Here is a 16,193-nt window from a genome sequence, read left to right on the forward strand (position 1 = left end):
AGCCTCCTCGGTGGACGAAATCATGCTTCGCTACGCAACGGGGGACGACAAGGTCACTCTCCCTCCTCTCTTGCTGCTGCATTTTCACTCTTAATATTGTGTGTTCTTTGATATGGTTATCCTCTCTTTAAAAAATGTTCTTATTGTTCTTAATATCGGTATATGTACTTAAATGTGTGTTAAATTCGGTATATTTGAGTTAATGTTGGCAAATTTGTTACATAAACGGTCTTCGAGCGCCACACTAAATAATCGAAGTCGGAGCCGAGAGACAAACTCATTGTTGAGAGACATAGACATAAATAAGGAACGAAAGGTCATTTAAAGTAAAGAACGAAGGGCCATTAAAAGTGACTATGATCAACTCATTTAATGACTTTTTTTTCTTTTAAACTCATAAATATTTAAAGAAATCGTTTGCAAAAAAATGTATTTTGGTAACTTTGGAAGGATGCAGCAAAAAGTTTGGTGTTTATTTAGAGTGAGAGACGCATGTATTACTCCAAACACCAACATTTTGTTAGATTGAATTTGAGATTATACAGCCATATAACACCTCACTTCCATTATCATTTATCATGATTCAGTAGCAACTGTTCTTTGTTACCATTTCCACACATTTCATTAGAATGGGAATTTGGTACCTCAGTTCTGTCTCCACTCACTGTTTAATGAATAACAGAGCAAATAGAGAAGAACTAGTACATTTCAATAGATTTTGGAGTCAGATAAATACGAAACTAGTACATTTTTAAACGGCAAGAAAAGAGAAAGGTTACAAAATCGGTGCGACTATGCCGAAGAATGCTTGATCTTGTCTTGCAGGAATTTCGTCATGTGTTGGCGTTTCCAGTTATCGATTCTGCAACAACAAAACCACCATAAGAACGAGCAACACATGAGACGAGACGAGACGAGAAGAGAATGAGTTTGTTTGGATCGAGAAAACGGCAATAAGTTATCGATTACCTGATTGTTTCCTTGTGTTGACCAGCTTGGTCGAGCATGATCAATTTGGGGGGAGAATTGAAGGCGTAGTTGACTTTGACAGAGGGGAAATTGTCTTTGTCTTCCTCCACAAACCCAACAATCTCTGGATAGAAAACCAGCTTCCTCATACACACCTCCAATATGGCTCCTGAATAACTCACCTACGATTCACCCCCAATTCCGTCACACTCTTACGCCAGCCCATTATTACTATCCAATCTCTTGATATATACATACCTTGCTCGTTGAATCATCGGAATCCTCTGCGCAGCACTTCAAGCAATCCGATTCCAACTCTGCATACAAAAACACGATTCATGCCTCGCAATCAGTTGAATCAAACCTCGTATTTCGAAATCAGACCTTGATCCTTGACATATTCAGCGAAAGTGTGACAATCGGAGCACAAGGCAAGGCCGGTGAAGCCAAGAGACTCGCATTCCGTCGAGCTCACTTGCTCTGTCGACGTCACCGCCGCCAACGACAACAACATCACTGCTACCAAATACGCATATCCACGCACCTCCATCTCTCTCTCTCCCTCTCTCTGGATCTCGGAGACTTTCGCAAAAGGGAACGAGGACGAAGACGACAGTCGAAATATGTCGTTTGTAAATCGCTCAAAGATGTTCCTGGACTTATATGGGGGTAGCATCGTCATTTCCTCTATTATTACACGTCCTTATTTGAAAGTTTCCAAGCCAAATAAACGGGGAGTTGATGTATGTACCAAAAATCTCCCCAGAGTTTCCCATACATCATATAAACAAATTTACGTCAAATGAATATACACATGTACTACATATTTAAATATACACATTTAATATTTTTCAAGAAAGGATATGCACCTATAATAATTTTCTCTTTATAATAGCATTAGTTGCACATTTACATAAAATTTTACATTAAAAAAAAAAGCATTGATTTAAAAATAGACTAGGAATGAGGCATAGATGCCTAGTGCTAAAAAAAAGGGGGGTAAATCATGCACATTTCTTAAATATAACTACATCAAACCTAATTACATTGCATGATCTCGCTTTCTCACTCTCGTTTTGTACCGTCAGAGCGATCAGTCTGCATATATTTTTGTCAGGGCAATTAAAAACTAGTGCAGTTTCTTATGATTGATTTCAATGGCTTTTTTTCCAATTAAATGTGAGCAATACTGAATGAATTTTATAATTATACCTCAATAATGGAAAAAGAAAATGAAATAAGAGAATACAACTAAGTAGAAAAAGAAGAAGAAAAAAAATAAAAAAAGGAAGAGAGCAAAAAATTAGATTACACAATTTTATTTATGATACACATGTTTAAACTTCATATCCTTCCTGCATGATAAATTTACATCTACATCCAATGATTCTCGGAGGTAGAATCTTACATTACATGGTAGAGCCTTAATAAGAACTTTAGAATCGCTCTCAAAGATTGAATTGTTCCGCCAATATAGAATTAATGACACAATAACCATATCTATCTCGGAGTTAGTGTCCTTGACGCAATTGGTATGCTTTGCTATGGCAATAGACACTGCAAGATCTTAAGTCTTGATCATATAGTATATCATATTGAAAGATAAAAAACAAAAAAGGGAGAGATACAAGTGGTTCAATATGGCTTTCTGTCTAAATTCTGACTCGGGCGAGATTATGAATTACGGTTTATTTGTTGGGTTTATGTGTATAGAGAGAGAAAATCAGGAGGAGGAGGAGGAGTTAATGGGGGCCCAGAGGTCGGCGCCGTTGCTTCGAGGGAGTGCGGCAGTGCACTCCACCGGCACCACACACAGTCCCCTGCTCCTCAAGCTCTCTCCAAACCCGCTTTCCATATACGGAGCGCTCAACACCTAAAAACACACACACACACACAAACATCTTCATCGGAGTCAGTACAACAAAGTACAAGTACTGTGTACAAGTACAGAACATAGTACATAGGTATGACCTTGACTTGGTCGTGAAGAAACTGAATGTAGTCCATTGCCTCCAAAAGCACCGAAGCCGTGTCCGTCTTCCCGTACGGAGACACCAGCTGCTGTAGAGCCACAACCTTGGCGCTCACATTCTCCTTCCTCTCCTGAACACATTCACACATTCACATTCACATGACCATTCTACCACAATTCCAAATTAACCACACACACACAAGTACCTTTGTAGTTGAATTCGGAGAGATTGACAAATCGGGCTTTTGCCGTTTGGAATTGGAATCGGAAGATGTCAACTTGTTTTGCTCCGCCACACCGCACCACCCTCTCCTCTTCTCTTCCATCCCTTCCTCCCCCTGTTGTTATTATTTTTCATTTTGCACACAAATTCAATCAATCATTCATAACTTGTACTCACAAATTCTACCTCGCAACTTCACATATTATATCAATCAATTACCACTCATTCAATGATGATCCGTGATCAAACATCCCACCGTACACCTTTCTATTATTATATCAATCAATTACCTTTTATTCATAACTTGCATGAATCATAATTTATTAATTCATAAATGAAGCATCCTTTGACTTGTACTCACAAATTCTACGTCGCAACAATTTAAAAAAGATTTCTATATATGATGGCGTGCAAAACTTCATAGCATGCTTATACGTTAAATTGAACGATGATCCGTGACTAAATAAGGTATTATAATGGCTATATACCTATATCTATAATTAAATTATCTTGCCAACGACTGCATGATTATACCACTAATTATTTAATAATTCTAGTAGGCTGAGGCTCACAAGGAGACAAGACAAGACAAGACAGCAAATCCGTGAATCAATGAAAAACCTACTCTTATTCAAATAATGCTGCTGCTAAAATAATATTGCCTAGATTTGCTACATCCAATTGAGTCATTAATTAATTAACTTATAACTCTCTAACATCTACCATTATACAACAAGGCAAATATGGTAGGGGTTAGGAAATAACTATTTTTTCTTTAATTATTTTTATCATAACAGTTGACAACATTCTCTATTCTATTTAACAAACTCACCGAACCAAATATATAAACTAAATCCAATCGTCTGAAACAAAAGGATTGGTTTCTGTGGGTCCAAATTATGAATATTTTACAACGAAATGCTTGACCTCTTTTGAAGTTGAACACATCAATCAAGCACATAAGCATATTATATTTTATATATAACCCCCCCTACAAACTACCCAAAAAAAAAAAAAAAACATTTCACCTGATTTTCATTTAATGATTTTAGAATGTATCTTTGATATACATGTATATACATATATGAAGAAAGAAAAAAAAAAGCTACGAAGTGACACACGGCATTCATACTTTCGTTGACATTTGACACATACACAAAATAGAAGAACAGCACATCATTGAGGAGGCTAAATAGAAGTTCAGAGTTCAAACTAGATGGAACTTAAGCATATATATATATATTACAGGAAAAAAAAAATCAATATTTAAAATGAAAAAACTTACCGAGAATTTAGTGCCTGCATTACAAAGCGAGCTAACAATCATCTGTCCAAGTTCAAGTTGTTGAACCCAAATTCTTCAAAACGCAGTTTCAAAAATCAACTCAACTAAACGGAAACTCTGTTTAGAGTTTGACGCTCCAACAATCCACTCTCACTCTCTCAGTCACAAAGCTCTCTACTTTTTTTTTTTCTCAAGCTTGTATTTATGCGAAGAAAAAAAAAACAAACTTTAAGCAATCCTCGGAATAGGCAGCCGAAAATATGTGGCTTAAAGAAGTAATAGACATGCAAATACAAATTGAGACTCAAAAACAGATGAGAGAAAGTTTCAGAGCAAGAAGAGAAAACTAGAAAGAAGAGGAAGAAGAAAAAGACTTTTCAGTGTCATTTTATAAAGTGAACATTGAAATTTTTGGCAATTGATAAAATATATTTATTTATTTTATTCTACAAATTGATAAATAAAAATAAATAAAAATAAAAACTATCAACAACAAAAATACACAATAAATATGAAGTTTTATTTTTTTGCTGAGAAGTCCGCTTTTTCTTGAAGAGTAATATTATAAGAATTATTTGCCAGCTAATATCCAGCCAAGAGAGAAAGAAGTCAGTAGTAGTTAATTTAACCATAATATGAGGTCATTTTTGTAACCATGGTTGGATCGTGATTTATGCTCTCTTGTATTACTATTTTTTTTTTTTTTTTGCTTAAATGTTAACTCCTTTTCATTTGTCCTGTTTAGCGGTCGAATTGAATTTATTATTTCCCATCATTCATTTCCATTCTTTTTCATAGTACTATTGAGAAAGTATTTTTTATTTGAATCGATATACATTTGTATCACGTAATGAGTTATTGCCATAATTTGCTCAAGACCAGTTCTTAAGACGCTCAATCTTGCACTATACATGTATTCCTATTTCTTACACTGAAAATGCTATACTGAAGCTTGGAATAGATCTCTTTTTTCCTTTTTAGCAAAACCCAACAACTATTTCTCAAAAAGCCTTTCGTCTCTTTTGTTTAGGAGTTTCCTTTCTCGAATTCTCTACCCAATTCTCAGGAATTGGTGGTTTTTGACGAGTAATAAAATTTGATAGAAAGTAAAAGAACACACTAGGCTTTATAGCTTGCTTGCTTTAACTTTTTTTTTTTCTATTGTCAAACTAAAGCTAATTATTACTAAGTTTTAGCCTTTAGTTTGAATGAAATGTTACTAGCTCTTGTTTGAATAGAATGTTACTAAGGTTTTATTTCTTCGACAAATGATATTTTATATGAATGAAATGTGTAGAGTTATATATGCATTGTCGGCTCATCATCACATATCAAGAAGAGGAATGGATAGACTTTGAATTTTTAACCAACTGGCTACTTTGGTTGAATATATCTTATGTGTGTGTGAGGTCCTTGAGAATATGAGTTATATTTGTTTAAAAGATTACAAGTTGTATTCGTAATATTTGTGTTACAGTATATTTAACTGTAAATTGGGCACGTATAGAAGAACAAAATATTAATAAAAAAAAAAACTTAGAATTTTTAACGAACCTTTCTACGTATTGGATTAGTTATTGACATTGTTTCTACGAAATACACCATCTTAATTTATACCAATTGCAAAAAAGTCAGTTGTCTTTTGACAAAATCTATGCATAAAATATATTTTTAAATTTTTACGAGGTCTAACATTATGTTTTCTATTTACAAAATCAACACAAATTTATCCTTTTCATGATTTTTTACTCAAACTCATTAGAATTCTATAAATTACCACAAATATCGTGAAGTATTTGCAATTTTCGTTTGTTGTCATAAGTAAGTGGAAAATAATAGTTTACATGCACGTTAACTAAGTCTACGTTGGGTAAGCAAATCAGTATGTATCTGTATGCGTGCTTATATACCACCAAAACTACCATATAGCTCATATCTGTTAGTATATACTCGACTCGAAGAAGCTTGATGTGAACTGAATCAACTGATGAGAATTATATATATGAAATGCTAATTTATGATTTATATAACGCGTTTCTGACAAAACCGTACCGATGCTTCCTTGCCTTCACATATTAATCAAGCCAGGCCACGCGTCCCTATAAATCTATAATTCACAAAATTGTCATCTGAAAACAAATATACCACACCACAATATATACACTTTCAGTCCTACAATTTTTTTATTGATATACTTTAAAATGATCGGATATGATTAGCTACTGAATCATATTAAAGCTGTAAAATTCACCAACATACTTTAAAAAATACCTAAGAATACATATATATATATATATATATATACACATATATGTATGAGTGTGTGTGAAAAATAATGATGTAATTATGAGTGTTATTAGTTGACAGTTAGTTAAGTGGTCGGAGTTTAGGCTCATTGAGACTGTTCAACAACTTAACTTTTTAAGCTGTTAACTAACTGTTCATGCATGTAGCAAAAATAGAGGTTATTGCTTTTTATAAATTGAGTTTAGTAGCGATTACTTTACGATCGAGCAAATTCCAAAAAAAAAAAAAGTTTAGTAGTGTGTGGCCTTGGTATGTATAGATTCTAAAAAATACAGCGTTTCGTGATGATGCTGGTTATTTGTGTACGTCCAAGTTTTTCCTTTTTCCCCCAAATGCTAGTAAGTAAGTAAGAAGGACCGAAGTAGGAAGTGATATAAAATATAAGGGGGTAAACACAATATATGAAAACTTTGGTCATGTGGGGCCCACACAGTGGAGTACGTACATTTTGTTACGACTGTATGACCGTGCATTTGATCCGTTGCAATTTTGGAAACTGGGACCCACGCGGTTCTGCACTGGGCCCCACTTCAAGTATATTTGGATTCAATTTTGCAGCAGAAATTAATTATCATCACTTTCTACAAAAACAATCTCATTACTTTTCCGCTAATTATTCCTTCACGGATAGAATAGTGGACCACCACCTGTATTTTTAGAACGATCTCAACGATTGTTATTTAAAGAATTAATTACACTTTTGCCTCCTCGAAGCCACGTAACTCTCTATAAACTCAAAAATTTACAAAAAAGTATATCTCATGTATTATTTATTACTTTTATTAATTTTATTTTACTTTTAACATGGACATTTAGGTAATATAAGAAAAATGAAGTGGTCATGCGACCAAAACATGACGTGACCAAAAATTGGATGATCGAAAAAAAATGTAAACAGAAGGACTATATTTGTTGTAATGTAATATTATAAGGTTGGTTTTATAAGATTTTAAATATCGATGAGTTAATTTTATTTAAAACACGAGAGAATATATATATTTAAAACTATTTTCATGTTCTTAAATCAAGGAGAAATCTTGGAGATTAAATTTGGAGAAATAGAAAGAAATTCAAAGTGGGCCAATGCATTGGAGCGTGTTGGCCCAAACATTAACAAAACACAAAAAGTCAAAGAGTGGCATTTCTTGTTTTTGAAATTCAACCCGATTATGGACCGAAACGAGTTTTTTTATATGTGCTGTGTCTTGGTCCTTTATTGTATAAATATGTGTAGTCAATTATCCAATTGTATTAAGGTAGATCGATGGGTAGTTGATCGGTCCGATCTTTATTCTTTTCCTTTGAAACTTCAGTATGATATTGAAAGCCAGTCACCGGAAATCGTGGCATAAAACATGGAGTTTTAATTATAATTATTTACTTTTATAAAATGGGACGAAATGGAAAACCATATAGAAAGAATATTGCGTTTAATTGGTCCAACATTTTCGCTACTGCTCATTATTTTGTATTTTCTAACATAACATTTACGCGTATGTGACTTGTAGGGTTTGTTGTTTCAATTTAATCCCACGTCATTTGTTGAAAATAAAAAATTATTCATCACGTCAGCTATTATTTTATAGCAATTAAGAACGACATCATTCCATTTAATTAGTATACATATTTAGCTGAATTTGAGGCTATACATGTTTGTTTTGTTTGTGATTCATGTTTTCAAGGAGAGTGTTGTTTAAACATCAAAGATAGTTGTTAGACAAATTACTGCCAAACATGTAAATTTAGTTTATAATTAACACTTTAGAGTTCATGTGGTTACTTTTGGAGAGAAAATATGAGGAAAGAGGTAGATATTTTCGAGTCTCATCGCTTATTTGAAGAATTCCCGTTCAGCCATTATTTTCATGTCGTTTTTCAGTTAAATGTCGTTTTTCCACGAATGACTAATAGCCTTCACCTTCGTTAAGTTAAACAAGGGGATATTAAAAGTTACAATCACCCGTGAATGCCCTCAATAGCAACAGTGTGTATATCCATCATTTTTTTAACGATATACTCGTACAGTTACCGTATAATCTACAAGCAAATTATATATAATGTTTCGGGGCACATTTATTCACATGTTATGTTAGGGTTTTTCTCTTTTCTTTGCATTAAATCTCTTATCGAATAATTTCAATAAATTATTGAGTAGACCGTTGCATAAATGTGATTTATAGGGCAGAGCTATTATATTAAATGAATTTAATGTAGCCAACATCATAAAATACAATTGCCATATACAATGAGACGTTCATTTATTGGTGGTCAAAATATCAAAAGATGATTTACATTTTTTTTACTAAGGCGATTTACATATAAATAATCTCAGTTTCGCTGTTTTTTATTTAATTTATCTTTAATTTTAAAATAGATCAATAATCAGCGATTTGACAAATAACAACAGCTCGCTTGATATTGAAAAAACTACAACGGATAATTATTGAGCATAATTGTGGCTCCTAGCATGATTTAGATGGTAATTCCACACAATCTTCAAAGTAGAAATCGTGTGATCAATCCTCACTCTTAGCAAAAGTGTCTTAAAAAAACTATTGAGCATAATTATTTATGCGATAGGATTCTATATTCTAATTTCCATACAACAGTTGCTCTCTTTTATTACTATATACCAACCGAGGAAAATAGAATCTGCAGATAAGCATAATATAATAGATAATATAGAAAGAAAAAAAAACAAAAAATTAATCAAATAAGTCATCGAAAGTCCAAGAATTGCTACATAGCCAATCTTTTGTAAATTTTTTGTAAATAACCATCTCAACTTATTTACGGTACTCAAAAAGACAAGAATACCCAAAAATATGCCCACTTATTTTTTGTTTTTTTTTTTTGTCTTTTTGAGTGCCGTAAATAAGTTGAGGTGACTATTTACAGAAACAAAATGTTGGTTATTATACAATACGTTATAAATCAAATGGCAATATAGCTAAAAGAAAAAAAAAAAAAAAAAAAAAAAAGGAAAAAACAATATAAGAAAGTTGGTTAATAATGTCAAAGGTAGATTGGACGGAAATGGGAATACTCATCACCCTCTTTCAAATCATTCAAATTCAACAAATATAATTTTATATATTCTCCCACAATCCCTTCTTTTTCAAACATCTACCAATCTACTTCTAAATATTTATTTTTTCCCTTTTCAAAATTCATTCACTAATTATGATGATAGTGACGTATACATTCAATTGATATTCATCACCATAAAAATTTATCGCTAGGAAGTTCACACACTTGTACTAAATAGTTTCAACTTTTATACGGCTATAATAAAGAAGTATATATAACGATGCACCTTCTATATCACGGACTATATTAACTTTTATTCTTGTCGGGAGATCTTTTAACGTACTTTATCCTTAACTATATCACGGACATTTTTTATATTCATTACTCAATAAATATATAATTATGGAGTTCTTGTCTGATGTTATAATTTGTAGCTTGCCACACTGTGTTTTATTATATATATATACACACTTTTGTAAACGACAGCTAATGCTATTAAGAGCTCTCTCTATTCAAAAACACTTTAGCTTATTTTTTGGCGTTCCTTTTTGGGCGTAAAAGCCACCGATCAACGGTGCTCTTAAGAAAATATTTCACAGAGTACTGTTTTTCTACAAGTAAGTATTTATGTTTTATTTTTGTACAACTTTTGTTTTGTGTGATTTTATTTTTTATTTTTGAGATTGTTGCGGAGATAAAAACACCTTGTAAAAATAACACAAGCAATAATAAGTGAAAGGAATAATGAATCTGAGTATGGAATGGATGAGATGAGATAAGACATACGTTGTGTATACTCGTAATAGCTTCCTCTTTGATGAAGGCTTGGTGTTTTCCGATTTTAGGGATATCTTCAAGAATATCGATCTGACTTCTAACAGAGCTGTTATGTGCATGTAGTGCTGACCCTAAGCCCAAGACCTACCCATATTTTGTCACGTGACCCGCTTGAAAGCAACGATACTGAGTTTTTTAGAACGGTCTTTGTTAGAGTCTTTTCTAAGAGTTGGTACTGTCACTTTCTTGTATGGATGTAGCTTAGTATTAATCATGTTGGAAGGCACATCTACGACAAATGTATATTTTTCTAGATTCATCGTGAGACTTTGATTCTAAGAGTATCTACAATGATAATATCGTATTTACACGAATATATTTTTGGAAGCTTGGGTAACGAATCATAAACATAAATTTGTCAAATAACCAATTTTTAGTTTATTTTGTGTGAAACAGCAATAAATCACTTTAATCAACTTGATTAGACAAAAATACTCTTCATTAAAATGAAAGGTTACCAAATATAAATTAATTAACAAAAATAAAATAAATAAATAGAAAATATTATAATAAATAACTCTTTCATTAATAGATTAAAAATTCTCTAAAAATATTATGAGATCTTCACTGCCGAGTCAACTTGCCATCGTCTCTAGTCGCCGATTCTTCGATCGAAAAAGCATAGCCTCCCTCGCTTTCGCCGCCTCCAACTCTGCCCGAAGCAGCCACTCTGAATGAAATATAAACACAAATAAACCAAAATTAATATGACTAAAGTGAAATAAATAGAAATCCCATCAATAAAAAGAAAGTGTATTAAAAAAAGCACAACAATGATTCGTGAAGAGCAGCACACTGGGCGAGGGACCGCGACACGCTTCTCCGCCGCGTCGCCAAGCCCGAGCTTCAGATCTAAGCCATGGATCATTGGATCTCAACTGATACTTCTGTTGAGGTCGCCGATGCGATCTCAAGTCTGATTGAGGTTTTGAAGGAGAAGAGTATGATCGCGGAAGTGAGTTCGAGCACAAGCCATATGTTCATGGTGGAGAAAGAGGAGAAGAGAGACGGAGAAGTGGAAGATGAGGTTGTGGTGGAGCGAGTGATTAAGGTTGTGAGTGATGAGGAATTGGTGAAGAAATCGGAGTCGAACAGGCCGTAGAAATGGAGAAGAAGAAGATGTGTTCTCTGAAGCGAGAAATCAGAGTCAACCTACGAAATAAAAAAAGAAAGTGTGCGAGAGAGTAATTAAGGTACTCAAATTAACTACCCATCAATCAAATCTCACAAAATCACTCAACTTTATGTCAGAAAATTAGGAAAATAGCCAACTTAAACGTTTGAAATTGATAAATAGCCAACGTTTGGTAAATCTTAGGTAAATAGCCGTAAATAATGACGTGACCTAATATGTAAAGGTGGCTATTTATCCGGCTATTTATCCCTAATAGCCAACTTAAACGTTTGACATTGCTAAATAGTCAACGTTTGGTAAATCTTAGGTTAATAGCCGTAAATAATGACGTGGCCTAATATGTAGAGGTGACTATTTATCTAAGATTTACGTATGTAAATACATGAAAATGACTATTTACGTAAGATTTACCAAACATTGGCTATTTAGCAATACCAAACGTTTAAGTTGACTATTTTTCTAATGGACCCACTTTATATTAATGTTTTAAAATTAAATCATGATAAAAGATATATCGGCATAGAGTTTTTGGTTTACTTGCCATGTCATTCAAATGGGCTATTTGACTTCGTCTGTTTCTTCATATATTGTCTATCGGAATGTATTGTCGGGGAATTCAGAGAAATGGTTGAATTGAAGAGCTATTAATCAGCAATGTATCTGATATTCTTTAATGTTTCATTTGTTGTTTTTAAATTTTTTTGAAACGTTGGTTATTTTACAATTTCAACATTTCAAATTGGCTACTTTATATAATTTTTTTTATATTTTTTTTCCTCCACTATTACTACACCATATCTTACACTGTTTTTTTTTTAATAATATAGATTAAGATGGTTTTGGACAACAAATGTATACTTTTCTAGATTAGTTGAAATTTGATAATTACTACATATGTCCTATTTTGAGTTTTTCTTTTCCTCAAGTAATAGACGATCGCTTCATTTATGAAATAATTTTTCGCTTAAGAAAACTGATGCACCAGAGGATTCAAGGCTGGATATATTCTTTTAATAAGGAGATGTAGCTAAATAGTCAATTTAAATTTGTGAATTTGTAAAATAGCAAAGTTTGTCTTAATTTAGTGAAATAACCAAAATGTGCAGTAATTTGGTTATAATTTTTTTTTTACTAAAAAAAGTAATTTTTTTGAAAGTGGTAAATTGCTTATAATAATCGTCAAAATTTTTAATCTTGACTGTCAAAAAAATTTTGAAAACGTAAATTTGTCTACGTAGCTGAAAAATTGAAACTTTGGCTATTTTACTAATAAATAAGTTTCAAATGGCTATTTTGTACAATATTTCCTTTTAAAAATGCAATATATAATAGAGGCCCTAAAAATTCCAAATTTTAGAGGGATCTTACTGATACTATACCACTGAAGATATCATATTAAATTTATGGATGGTTATACTATAAATATTAAATAGTAATACCTATTAGAATAGTAAATGGAAACAAAATGGTCCAATTCCCTATCTCATTAGGCTTGGGCAATGATTGACTTTTTTGGGAAAGAGACCGGAAACCGGTCGGAAACCGCTTTACCTGAACGACCGGTACCAGTTCGATATTTACCGTTTTCGTTCCAATTTACCGGTGGTTTCTGGTGCTTTTTCGATGCTTTCCGAGGGTTTTTGTTCGTTGCAAGTTTATTTTGTCAACTTTCCTTGATTTTCGGTAGGTAATTTCGGGGGTTTATCAAATTTTGGGATTTTTTTTAATTTTTTTAATCATTTTTACTTTAATTCATGATATCAAGGGTTTGAGCAATGAATGAGTTTGTTGGTTTTTTTGTATGGTTTTCTATATATTTTTAGGTTTAATCCGAATAAAATGTTGATTTTAATCCAAATATGTGTTTTTTTTTATGTTGTAGATAATAATTTGATGATGATTATGATATTATTGAGTAGATGTTCTTGAGATGAATACGACGCATAGGATGTTTAATGATATGATTAATGATGTTCTTGAGTTGAATATGATGATTTAATGATGAATATGATGATTTGTGATGATAAATTGATGTCATGTATTCGTTGTATGAAATATGAAGTTTGAACTACGAAAAATATGTTTATTTTTATAAAATATTTGTTTGAATACCATTCGGTTTCTTACATTTTTTTGTCAATTTTCTCTTAAGTAAGTCATTTTTTTGCCTGTACCATTTTTTTTTTTTTTTTTTTTTTTTATAAAATAGAAATTCCAAAGAATCGAGACCCTACACCCACACGAGTCTGGCAAATCCAAAACCAAACACAGTTTCTTTGAATCGCCGGCGAAAGAGAATGCGACTATCTCTTGAGAGCGCTACTCTGTGTCCCCAAATACGAATATTACCATTAGCATTACGATCACGCAGAGCAAGGGTCCATCGAAATTCCAGATCTGGATTGGGTGGTTGGGTGTACGCACGGTGTGGGATGGATGAAGATGAAGCGTATATGAGAAGGTGCGTTGAGATTGCGAGGAAGGCCATTGGGTGTACCAGCCCCAATCCTTTGGTGGGTTGTGTTATCGTCAAAGATGACATTGTTGTTGGTCAAGGCTTTCATCCTAAAGCTGGCCAGCCTCACGCTGAGGTCAGTCAAATATCCGATTAACACTACATGTATGTCTATGTGTGGGAATACACTCTAACCTGGATGGATATGGATTATATAAGGTATTCGCTCTTAGAGATGCCGGGGATTCAGCCGAGAACGCCACGGCCTATGTGAGCTTGGAACCCTGCAACCACTACGGTAGAACCCCGCCTTGTACCGAAGCTCTAATCAAAGCCAAAGTGAAGAGAGTTGTTGTGGGAATGGTCGATCCCAATCCCATCGTGGCTTCCAAAGGTGTTGAGAAATTGAGAGACGCCGGGATCCAAGTCACCGTCGGCGTTGAAGAGGACCTCTGTAAGGCCTTGAACGAGTCCTACATTCATCAAATGCTTACCGGCAACCCTTTTCTCACGCTCAGGTTTCCAACAAACTCTCCACCAAAACTTCATTTCTTACGCTCAAATTAATCCAAATGTCTCGACATTTATTTTACATTTCCGACTGTATTTCCACCGGCAACTAATTCAAATTTTAATCCTAGACATATTTTAATTGAGCTTGTGTATGATTAATTCTGTTCCATGTGTTTGATTAATGTAATGACTCAAATACAACTCGGAAGAATATCGAAAGCACTATATATGCGGAAAGATGTTAAAGCTTTCTTGAAGTAACTCTGTGACGTTGTCTTCTTTGCAGATACTCTCTCTCGGTCAACGGCAAGATAGTTGACCAGCTCGGCGAAGGAGCTGAGAATTCCGGCGGTCACTACTCGAGATTGTTACAAGAATACGACGCCGTAATAGTTTCTTCCGCCTCAATGGCCAAACGGATTTCGGTCCCAGCTTCGAAAGAGCCTGGAGCCAATCAACCTTTTTTAATCATAGCAGCGAGCGATGGTGATTCTGCGGCGAATGGCCCTGATCTGCCGGCAGAATCAGCAGCCAAATTGATCGTCTTCGGCGACAGGAAGAGTGCTGTGGATCCCGAGGAAGGTGCTGAAACGCCGATTGGGGAAAAGATGAATCTGGGCGGCGTTCTCGAAGATTGTAAGCGCCGAGGATTTTGCAGCGTTCTGATAGACCTGAGGGGTTACAGCGATGATGTCATCGTCGAGTTAGTCCGAGAAGGCTTGGAGCAAAAGCTGTTGCAGAAGGTTGTAGTGGAAGTATTGCCATTTTGGGTCGAGAGTGACGGTAACAATTTCGAATCGATTGTTGGGTTAAAGAGTCTGCCAAAAACACTAGGCATGAAGAAATTTCAGTCTAAAATCTCAGGTAGCAGTGTGTTACTCGAGGGATATTTCTGACATCAACTTCTCTCCCTTTTTTGTTTGGGAGCTTTAAATCATTTAACAGAATAATGTTGGCAGTTTATTATTTTCTGTAGCAAAGCATTTTTCTCCCTACTATCCCGTATTTATGAATAAGAAAGACTTAATGGGCAATGGAAAAATTCCCATATTAATATGGATAGTACAAGGGCGATGAAGTGAAACTATAGACTTTTTTACTCTTTTTTATATCATTATTTTTATTAATCAAATAGCATATGACAGACAGGAATAACTATATATGAAAGGGTAATACTGTAGTCAGAATCTAAAGGGATATCTTATAAGCAAAGGATGTAACCAAAACTGAGTTACTACATATCACGGACGTTTTTTACATTCATTACAAGATAAAAGAAAAGAAATATTTTCTGGGAGAGAGGGAGCTCGGAACAGTGGGGAAAACTAATTGGATTTTTATTTTCTCTCTGTATTTTCGGTGTCCTGAATGAGAGCTTAAACTTCACTTATATAGGCGAAGGCTGTGAGGTTTGAAACTTCAAAAACGTACAGCCATAAAGGCATTAATGCATATTATTACACCCAG

The 16,193-nt window shown here is 33.9% G+C and overlaps 3 protein-coding genes across 3 annotated transcripts; 1 reads left to right on the plus strand and 2 right to left on the minus strand.

Moving 5' to 3' along the window:
• Positions 1-550: 550 nt before the first annotated feature.
• On the minus strand, positions 551-1,621 carry LOC149386824 (selenoprotein family protein). The gene is made up of 4 exons (XM_089625855.1): positions 1,354-1,621; positions 1,228-1,286; positions 970-1,151; positions 551-862 (listed from the first exon to the last, which is right to left on the minus strand). The coding sequence occupies exons 1-4, from the start codon at positions 1,517-1,519 to the stop codon at positions 793-795; spliced, it is 477 nt and encodes a 158-aa protein (XP_089481981.1). The 5' UTR covers positions 1,520-1,621; the 3' UTR covers positions 551-792.
• Positions 1,622-2,272: 651 nt separating this feature from the next.
• On the minus strand, positions 2,273-4,829 carry LOC149386825 (basic helix-loop-helix (bHLH) DNA-binding superfamily protein). Its single transcript, XM_089625856.1, has 4 exons — positions 4,450-4,829; positions 3,148-3,279; positions 2,941-3,072; positions 2,273-2,842 (listed from the first exon to the last, which is right to left on the minus strand). The coding sequence occupies exons 1-4, from the start codon at positions 4,489-4,491 to the stop codon at positions 2,693-2,695; spliced, it is 456 nt and encodes a 151-aa protein (XP_089481982.1). The 5' UTR covers positions 4,492-4,829; the 3' UTR covers positions 2,273-2,692.
• A 9,130-nt stretch (positions 4,830-13,959) lies between these two features.
• LOC149386826 (Cytidine/deoxycytidylate deaminase family protein) lies at positions 13,960-15,827 on the plus strand. Its single transcript, XM_089624945.1, has 3 exons — positions 13,960-14,349; positions 14,433-14,731; positions 15,013-15,827. The coding sequence occupies exons 1-3, from the start codon at positions 14,056-14,058 to the stop codon at positions 15,620-15,622; spliced, it is 1,203 nt and encodes a 400-aa protein (XP_089481071.1). The 5' UTR covers positions 13,960-14,055; the 3' UTR covers positions 15,623-15,827.
• The last annotated feature ends 366 nt before the right edge of the window (positions 15,828-16,193 follow it).

The sequence above is a fragment of the Urtica dioica genome, chromosome 9 (genome assembly GCF_054948205.1).
Source record: "Urtica dioica subsp. dioica isolate 48M chromosome 9, U.dioica_male_clone48M_v1_H2, whole genome shotgun sequence".
Classification (NCBI taxonomy): Eukaryota; Viridiplantae; Streptophyta; class Magnoliopsida; order Rosales; family Urticaceae; genus Urtica; species Urtica dioica.

Bases quoted from the DNA above. Each gene is read 5' to 3' on its own strand.
- LOC149386824 (XM_089625855.1), bottom strand. From the start codon at position 1,519: ATGGAGGTGCGTGGATATGCGTATTTGGTAGCAGTGATGTTGTTGTCG. The intron at 1,152-1,227 runs GTATGTATATAT...GGTGAATCGTAG, and splicing joins CCGATGATTCAACGAGCAAG to GTGAGTTATTCAGGAGCCAT. The intron at 863-969 runs GTAATCGATAAC...TTGTTGTTGCAG, and splicing joins CAACACAAGGAAACAATCAG to AATCGATAACTGGAAACGCC.
- LOC149386826 (XM_089624945.1), top strand. From the start codon at position 14,056: ATGCGACTATCTCTTGAGAGCGCTACTCTGTGTCCCCAAATACGAATA. The intron at 14,350-14,432 runs GTCAGTCAAATA...GGATTATATAAG, and splicing joins CTGGCCAGCCTCACGCTGAG to GTATTCGCTCTTAGAGATGC. The intron at 14,732-15,012 runs GTTTCCAACAAA...TCTTCTTTGCAG, and splicing joins AACCCTTTTCTCACGCTCAG to ATACTCTCTCTCGGTCAACG.
- LOC149386825 (XM_089625856.1), bottom strand. From the start codon at position 4,491: ATGATTGTTAGCTCGCTTTGTAATGCAGGCACTAAATTCTCG. The intron at 3,280-4,449 runs GTAAGTTTTTTC...TAATAACAACAG, and splicing joins ATGCAGGCACTAAATTCTCG to GGGGAGGAAGGGATGGAAGA. The intron at 3,073-3,147 runs GTACTTGTGTGT...GAATGTGTTCAG, and splicing joins CTCCGAATTCAACTACAAAG to GAGAGGAAGGAGAATGTGAG.